The 9,729-nt window shown below is 35.5% G+C and overlaps 1 protein-coding gene across 1 annotated transcript; it reads left to right on the top strand.

Annotated features, from left to right (window-relative positions):
* The first annotated feature begins 3,594 nt into the window (after positions 1–3,594).
* LOC142986605 (uncharacterized) lies at positions 3,595–9,729 on the top strand. The gene is made up of 7 exons (XM_076135131.1): positions 3,595–3,834; positions 4,178–4,336; positions 4,724–4,901; positions 5,241–5,492; positions 7,886–7,960; positions 8,459–8,565; positions 8,946–9,729. Exons 1-7 carry the CDS (start codon positions 3,667–3,669, stop codon positions 9,192–9,194), a joined length of 1,188 nt encoding a protein of 395 aa, XP_075991246.1. The 5' UTR covers positions 3,595–3,666; the 3' UTR covers positions 9,195–9,729.

Raw genomic sequence — 9,729 nt, 5'->3', positions numbered from 1 at the left:
CAGTATAGAAAGGCTTTTATTGTGTAACGCCTCAACAATTGACGTCTATGTAGGTCTATCAATTACGCGACAATAGCCCAATAGTCATAATAGAACCGTCCAGGCAAAACATTTGTGTTAAAAACCCGATTATTTCTTCTTAGCAAGTAAATTAAGAGCAGTGATAGCCGAGTGGTATAAGTTGACACCTCCCACACAAGTGGTCGCAGGTTCGAACCCGAGGTAACACACCAATGACTTTTCGAAGTTATGTGTGTATTAGAAATAATTATCACATGCTCCAACGGTGAAGGAAAACATCGTGAGGAAACTTTGCATGCCTAAAATTTGTTTAATACATTTATTGAGGGCATGCAAAGTCCCCAACCCGCACTTGGCCAGCGTGGTGGACTCAAGGCCTAACCCCTCCCTCATTACGGGAGGAGACCCTTGCCCATCAGTGGGACAGTAATGGGTTAAATTTTATTTTATTTTTAAGTAAATTAACTCTCTCTACTCCATTAAAACCATATCTTTACAGAATCATCAGAACCACCATCGCCAACTACTTCAGAAATATTTTACACTATGATAACGAAAATATTTGAGAAAGCTGTAATGTTACACGTACAAGATGCAGACTTGATGTACGACATGGCTTATGTCGAAGTAATGAACGCTGTTGAAGCAGCCATGGACTTAACAGTTGTTCATATTAAGAAAGATATCGATGTCCTCATAACCACAGCGTTTCAAGCGATGGAAGTTATTATAGAAGAAAATGAGAGAAGACGTAATTATAATCATAATTTTAACTACTTCGTATTGATTGTTATAGTCTCCAAATGGTTCGAGTGATTGTGTTATCCACTGTCACTTATCACTAAATCAAAAGGTTCGATTACTCGGTGTAAAATGATGTTTTCCTATTTGTGTATAATATCCTTAAAATTGATTCTAGGAGCTAATTTAATGAAATAAGTACCTATCTAAATAATTTGATTAAAATATTGTTTATTCTAAATAAGACAAATTGTTTGGCAATATCTGATTTTCCTAACTGAAGGTTTTTTCATTATATATTTTCAGTTGCTGAAGAGGCCTGGGAAAACAGAATGCGGAAGAAATTGAAGAAAACATTACGATTGGACGATAACTTTAAAGGTTTTACAACATACTTCTCTAATTTAAAATAAAAACAACATAATCTATGAAAATAACTGTCACAGAAAGCGATAAATTATGTGTCATTCATAACACTAACATTAGTTGATTTATGACACGTGAATTTTGAATTAATTTTGTATACATAAACGCAATTATTCTAAAATATCTCACATCTAGTAAAAAAATGATTGACAAGCGCAATTTGCCATTCAATTACCACACTTACAAACAAACTAATCCGTAAATATTATATAATCAAAGTTTTAAACTGTTACAGGTTACGAATCGTCGTCAATGAGTCCAAAAAGTAAGGTTTCTTCGGAGGATAACCAAGTGCCACTGCGTCCGTGCCCGTGTTACCCACATCCACGCTACAATAGATATCCCAAGGTACTGGTACACTCTATCCAGCTATTGTACTCTTATTTTGCATTGCTTAGAGTGCCAAGGTTCCATTACATTCCGATACTATTCAAAAAGAAAAGTATAGACTAAACCGTGACGGCAAGATAGTGACGTACAAGTACATACTAGCTTTGGTTATTCTACAGATAATATAAATGCGGTAGTTTGTGAGAATTAATGTACGTTACTCATTAAGGAAAATGTTTTGAATGCTCTTGACTCAGGTTAGCACACAGATTGTTTATAATTTCGAAAAGCTATGTAGTTAAAGTATACTGTTTCCTCCGAGATAAAAATGTCTACGCGGACGAAGTATTGACCATAATATATTCTAGTTGATTATAAACTGGTCGTTTAGGCTACTTATAGTAAGAGTATATTCATTTTTAATTTCAGGACCGTTTCGGCGTTTACCTACCACGAGAGACAAATTTTTGTGATAACAATGTAACAGCAACTCCAACAATATCTTTAGAAAATTTACCAGAAACGACTGGGCGTAGCGCATCAATTATGTCCTCTACAGCTGTTAGAAGCGCCCTAAAACTACCTCGAAAATCTGTAGATAAAAAACCTTGCACTTCGAAAGTGAAAAAAGCAGCAGAGGTTCCAGCCCAAGCTAAGTATAAAGAGTCTTTACCAAGTGCATCGGGAAAGGCGCCCATCAGAGAGTCACATATAGATGAGATTATTGCAGAGCCTTTTGTTTCTGTGAAAGACGATGAAGTGGCTAAAAAGTCTGTAATGTTAAATATTTTGAAATTCTCAAAGACAAATCCGAAGGTGAAGGAAGGCACTGGGAGACCGAGCTTAGAAGAAGATGAGATTAAAAAGAAACCGGATAGTAACTTGCCGGTGCAAAGAAGACATGCGGTCAGTTCCCGAGGAGGCCTAATCTAATTTCATTTTGATAGATTTACTATTTTGTTTTATATTCATTTGTATTTTAACTTAATTTGATAACTTTTGTTTTAATTCATATTTTGTTAGTTGTATTTTATTTTATCTACTATATGAAAATAAACGAATCTTCAAATACAAAGATTGCACTGGTTGTTTATTAATCGTCGATACTTCATGTCACCTTCAATATTTATTGCATTAGATAATAATAAACATAACTGTTTTCAGTGATTGAAACAAGCGATACTGATTACGTGCAAAGAATCTAAAGAGTGCTAAACAAATTTAAACCAATATTTTCCGAGCATTGAAATATTAAAAGCGGCAATATTTCTAAGAGACACTGAATAATCTGTTGCAATTAATAAAACGAAAGAAACAAAGGTTCACAAAAGCACTTTTAGCTACATTATACAGAATAGGCATAATGAAAGAAAAGAATTGGCAAATTGTCCAATATTGTTATTGTCTTGAGGTTTTGAGCACGTTAATACTTACATATTTGTGTTTCAACCAAAATGTTATTTATAATCTTTATTATTGAATATTTATAAGCCCCAGAAAACCATTTATTACTTAAATAGAAGGTCGATAGAACGTGCCCAGTATATGGCAATAGTTTTACTCCCCACGACATGGGGCCAAGACTGTAAAGTACTAGGACATAGTTATAAAAGTATAGGCAGGGTACCTTCCCAAAATACAAGGCTTAACCAAATTAGACAACTCTACTATTTAAATGAAAAGGATGAAATTACACTAAGTGAAACTTACTTGTTGATATGTTTTTCTTCCGCACTGACTTTGATACCGAAGATTATGGTACGATATGGTTATGATAGCGTACGTGTTAGTCGCCCCCATCTTGAGATCCTGAAAATTTTAATACGTCTGTACAGTATTGATTGACTATGTTATATTACATTTTGATTATATACGCAATGACTTACGCGTCCTTGCAAATAAATCAATAATCAATTTTAATAAAATCGCAGGAAAATTCACAACCAATCTCAACAAATTACAGAAAAAAAAAACAAAATTAAAAACTGGCCGAAATAACATGTCTATTTTTTGTATTTACAAAACAATCTATTTCAAACGACTTTGAAAGGTCCGTGTGGAACTGAAGTTTGACGAACACAATTATTTAGATATTTCGTAAATATTATTATATAAACAAAATAAGTTGTTCATAATATTGTATTGAAAATGGCGTACAGAGATTGCCAAGCTGTAAGGGTGTCAGTCCACCTGGCTACGGATGGAGTGTCTCTTCACGATCACGAGGCATTACTGCCATACCAGCAGGAATGTTTGAAGCGATATGTTATGTCAGTATATACGGAACAAGAATTGCATATGTATAAGCATCCTGAGGTTTGTGTGATGTATGTAATAATATAGTTATATGAACCTAGGTAAACTTCTTTAGGTACACTTACGTAGGTTACAAGCACCGAAGTATCAAGAGGGCTGGAGGGATGCTTAGGTAGAGGTATAATGTTTTCATTTCCTCCACAGCGTTTGAAAGTATGAGCTATAATTCCCTCTAGCCCTTCAAAACAAAACCCTAAGCGTCATTTGGGGTTTGATTCTTTGCCAAACAAAACTAAATACTTGCGTCTTCCTATGGGTCTGGTAAAATCTTCTTGTAATTTATGTGTATGTGTTGTAAAGCTTTGTATAATTTTATTATGATTTAAAATTTGTTTTTTTTAAGATATTAGCATTGTTGAAAACAGGGATGAAAAGATTAATACAGGAGAAACCAAGAAAAGATCCTATAGGTTTTCTTGCTAAACACTACACGAGACCGTGCGACGATATTGACGCAGAAGTACGAGAGTACCTGAATGTAGTCACTGGAGAGCCTTACACGGTAAGCAGGTTTTAAAAAGAATGTTTTAGAATGTAACTGACATGGGCATATTTCTAAAAGCACTGTGTAATGAGCCTTTTTAAAATTGCACTTACTTAACTATGCTGATTGCTCATTAAAAATAGGTATTGGTACATTATTTCTAATACACACATTACTTTTCAAAGTCTTTTATTGTTTCAAATGTGAAGGAAAACATCATGATGCAATTTTGCATGCCTGAGAGTTCTTTAAAACAGTTCTTGGAGGTATGCAAAGTCGCAAACTCGCACTTGGCCAACGGGTTGGACTCAAGTCCTAACCCGTCCCTGATTCCGGGAGGGGATCCTTGCCCAGCAGTGGTACATTAATGAGAAAATATTACTTTTTTTACTTTCATTTCTACAGCACCACGAAGCAAGTTCATTTACGTTCAAAGATGAGACATTAAGATATGATTTGGAGAACATCATAAAGAAACACAATCCCGTGGATATTGGTATATCTGTGGTACCAAGTAAATCAGCTACTAAATCGTCTTCCTTCATCTCTATCGTTACATCGGACACGACACTTCCAACACCAGGTAATAATTAGAAGTATTTTTGCTTTAAGTACTATATGAACAATAGGCTGAAGGCTCGTAAGGACTTTGGCCAAAAGGTGGGATATATAAAATAAAATTAGCTTTCCTTTTCTCTCTCTTTTCTCGGACAGTCAAGTTTATCTGGTTTAATTTAAAAATAGCAACAAAATCACCTTGGTTTCTTTACCCTTGATAAGACAGACTTCTTAGTCTGATTCTCTAAATAATTTGGCCTTATTTACCAACTTTTAAACTTCTTTTATTCTAAATACGTTCATAAAATCAGGCCATCCAATTACTCTTATACGGTAAAAGTTTATAATAATTAAATTGTTACAGTACCAACTCCAGTCCCCGAGCCGACTATATCGGAAGTATTCTTCGGAATTATTACAAACACTGTAGACAAAGTAGTATATGGACGTTTGGACGATAATCAAGTGAACTACGACACGGCTTACGTGGAACTCATGAAAGCAGTCGAAGACGCCATGGAAATCACTGTAAGAGATATTAAACGTGACATTGCTGAACTTTACTACGATGCATATGATGAGTTTGAAAGGATTGTCAAGGCGCAAGAGGAAATCGGTGAGAATTATACATATTAATTAACATATTTTTACTTATAATACACTTTCTTTTGATGCATTGCGTACACCCATCTACCACTTTACTGCAAAGAAAGTAAGATACCAAAAGTTACGACTATAAATAAGAACTTTAGAATTTACATATGCTTTTTTTTACTATTTGCTTATGTAAATATTTTCAAGCACATCTTCACTTTTATGTATAATCAGCATTATGTTATAAACAAAATATATATTTTCTTATAATATAACGTATATATTCATGGTTTCTGGTCAGTAAAATCCTTCAACAGAATCCAAAACTCCTCAAAATCACATGTGCTGTAATTTTGTAGTCAAATGCCGATAATTTCATAATTAATTAATTAATTATTGACTCCTATCTAAATCAATGTCGCGTGTTAGTTAATATGTAATTATGTATGCGGTTGCCTATCTCAATTATTGGTCTACATATTTAAAGAGGTCCGCGACACAAAATCAAAACAATAACGAACTGTACAACGAGCCCTCCCCGACTTTTACCGCAAAGCATTTGAAATCTACGTTCAAATACCACTATTTTCGTCCATCTACGGACTGGCAAATGTGTTGAACCTGAATCGTTTTCGAATGAGTCGATGATGGGATTCTCAAAGGTATGCGTCGAGTGGCTCGCGGTAGATTCAATTTACGCATGGTTCATAACGGAATTTGATGGCTTTGTATGAATTCCTCGGCACTGCGATGCGTTCATCATCACGGACACGCATGTCCCGTGAATTCTGTTTAGAGTGCTATGCTGGCGCGTCGCGAGCCAATTGTCACACGTACCGAATAGCGCAGTGCTCACAGTAAATTCGATGGACGGAAAAAATAAACTTTAGCTGCCGTAGACACAAATCCGATTACTGTTGAAGTAACAGAGTTTAAGTAACTGTTTTAACTTATTATCCACTATCGTTTTAATAGATTTGTTTAGAAACGAAAATCACGGGATTAAGTTTAACTGTTATAATAAACCAATTCATATTATTTATATATATAACTGCACGTTCGGCGCAGTGGTTTAAGCGGTCACCTCGCCGCAACAACCGTAGCGCCGCGTGTGGTGGGTTCGAATCCCACCCGGGACAAATCTGTGTGTGATGAGCACGACTATTTGTTCTGAGCCTGGATGTTAATGTATCTATATAAGTATATATTTAGAAGTATATATGTATGTTTATCAGTTATTTAGTTACCATAGCACAAGCTCTGCTTAGGATGGAATCAAATGACCGTGTGTGAGTTGTCCAAAAATATTTATTTATTTTTATTTATTTATATTAGTAAAACAAAATTTTTAGTACACACATTTTGAACAGATAAAAGAAGACCCTAACAGGATACGAATTCAAACCGTATATCCACTTCAGTCCTTAAAGCATAGGTCGGATCAAACAGACTAGGCAGCCAAACCTAATTATGAAAGCAATCAGTAGGCTAACGCATTGAAGATGACTGGCCAACCACAATTGGATTGTCATAGTAATTTTGCAATAGACCTAGACTAGATTACACCGTCACCGGGCATCAGTGATTGCTTTGCTTATGTCTCCTTAGCCAAGATATGTATAGACAAAGAGCATGTGTTTCACAAAGCCAAAGGCTGATTGAACTCAAGGTAGGTAATTATCGTCAATAGAAGCCTGGAAGCTTTCTAATTAATAGATCTTGTATAAAGACATAAGCGGTAAAGTAATTTCTGATCTTTACTTTATGTGAAGCAGAACTTGACGATATTGACGGGGTGTTATGACTTTCGTAATATTTACCTAACCATCACTTTCGAAATAATACTTGCGCAGTGGTTTAGGTCACCACGCCGATACCACTGCATCGGGAGGTCGTGGGTTCGATTCCCACACGGAGCAATTATTTGTGCGATCCACAAATAATTGTTTCGGGTCTGGTTGTGCTTTGTGTCCGTTGTTTGTATGTTTGTAAAAGTCCCCGCGACACAAGAGCAATTCTTAGTGCGGGAGTTGTTTTTAAAAGAAAAAAAAAAAGAAAAAGATCTTTAGTGTATCATCGTGTAGGGTGGAATGAGTTAAGCCTATAGTACCTATAGGCGTAAAAGCATTGGTGAAACATATCAAAAGTGCATATTTTGCTCAGAGTAAGCTTTGTTTTCAGTACACCTTGAATAAAAAGTATGATTATGAAGTTTATAAACCCACATTAGCGCCCGCAATCTCAATAAGCGCTAAAGTTCTTCATGCTTTATTTTAATTATTTATAATGGCTAGATTATATTATCATTGAGTAGCCGTAAAAGAGTGTACCTGAGAATGAATGCAAACTTTTTTATAAAAAGATGGAGTATTTTTAAAGATGTAGGAACTTATTAATTGTTTTTTTTTATTCCAGCCTATTTAATAGCGTGGGAGCGCCGAATGAGGAAAAAACTGAAGAAATCCCTTCGGCGACAGAAGAATTTTAAAGGTCTTTTTGCAGTTATTACTAACTACATATTATTACAATCTCATTACATTAAAGACCTTCGGGCGGCTTGAACAACTTTGACATTAGGTTGACCACTAACCATACGATAAGAAGAAGAATTACATTATATTACCTTGACAATTATGAAGTGCATTTGACTGACGGAACACTCGGAACAGTTTTAAGTCGTCATTGTCTTCACTTTATCCCATGTGACGTTATGTAGGACAACATATTTTACTTGGAAGACCATGATTTCAGGGAACTTAGCAGATGTTTCACAAACGACTTGTCTGACGTTTTTACTGTTTGAAAATTTGATTATATTATATTATATTATAAAATTTTTACAACCAATTATTACTTTAGTAGGCTTAAAAACAAATTCCAGCTGATTAATTATTTTTTTAAGAAAAATTTACAATGACCTGCTAAGTACAAAGTTCAACAAAAGTGCACTTAGTCCTGGTATTGTTGTTCATAGTCTTTTGTATGCAGGCTACGAAACACCGAAGAGCGGGACGTCATCTCATGAGAGCTACATAAAACCTGCGCCGCCGCCGTGTGTATGTCAGCCACGGTGGAAATATAACCGGTATCCTAAGGTAAGAAGTGGCTAGAGAGAAAACCGGTGGAAAATTTTGGGGAGACCTTTGCCCAAAAATAAGACGGTATAGGTTAATAAAAAATACCTTAGGTATATAGTACTTTTCGTGTCAAAATGTAGTTTAACTTCTGTATTTAATAGTCTTTTAATTTCGAGTAGTTTAAACATAGTTACGAACATGATCTGTAACTAGTGATGTCATCAGTAGCACAATGGATCAGGCGTTCAAGAAACTGCGCGCGGATTTCGTAGGCGTTCTTTGCAGCACAATAATTTCTTAGATCTAAATATAGTGCTTTGCAATATCCCAGTGTAGGAGTTACAGAAACTGTGTAGAACTAATTGAATGCGAAGTAAAGTTTCATTTCTATGTTTCAGGACCGTTTCGGTATTTATCTGCCGCGAATAACGGAGTTTTCTGATGAGAATAAAACTATTACTCCTACAATATCATTTCTTCGACTGACCGATCCTGAGGAAGCCGAGGATGCTGAATCTACATCGGTAACCGTTTCTGATCCAGACTCTATTAAGAGATCTCTTAAGAAACGTGTTGTAATAGGAGGGAAGACTAAGAAGCCGTTGTATCGACGACCGGATGAAAATGAGAAGCCAGATAATGCTTAGACGTGGAACATTTTCTTTGGGCTGCTTTTCTACCAAAGAAAATTTAACCAAGAATAGCGTGAAGAATGTTTATCAAAAAGCTCAGTTACGGATGCGAGGTCAAAAAAATCTTATATATAAAATTCTTGTGTCACAATGTTCGTTCCCGTACTCCTTCGAAACGGCTTGACCGATAATTATCACGGTAAGCATATTAGGTAGGCCTGAGAATCGGCCAGCATCTATTTTTTATACCCCTCAGTGATAAGGGTTGTCCTCCCTTAACATTTTATTTTTCAATTATATTGCCGGGTCAGCTAGTTAAGATATAATTATCCTATTGCTGGACTTTTCCTGTAGGGATCTGTATGGAAAGCAGCCTTTTAACTCTTGTTTTACTAGGATTTTGGTGCTCATATTGTCTAGTCATAGATAAACGTTGTTTAGGCATAAATCGCATTTAATTATGTACTAGCTATTATTGGAGATTTGTTATGAAGATGTTTAGCATCATTTTGAATCTGATATCGCGATCGGTACTCTAGTCAGAGTAATG

The sequence above is a fragment of the Anticarsia gemmatalis genome, chromosome Z (genome assembly GCF_050436995.1).
Source record: "Anticarsia gemmatalis isolate Benzon Research Colony breed Stoneville strain chromosome Z, ilAntGemm2 primary, whole genome shotgun sequence".
In the NCBI taxonomy this organism is placed as follows: Eukaryota; Metazoa; Arthropoda; class Insecta; order Lepidoptera; family Erebidae; genus Anticarsia; species Anticarsia gemmatalis.
This window is presented reverse-complemented; position numbering and strand designations above follow the sequence as displayed.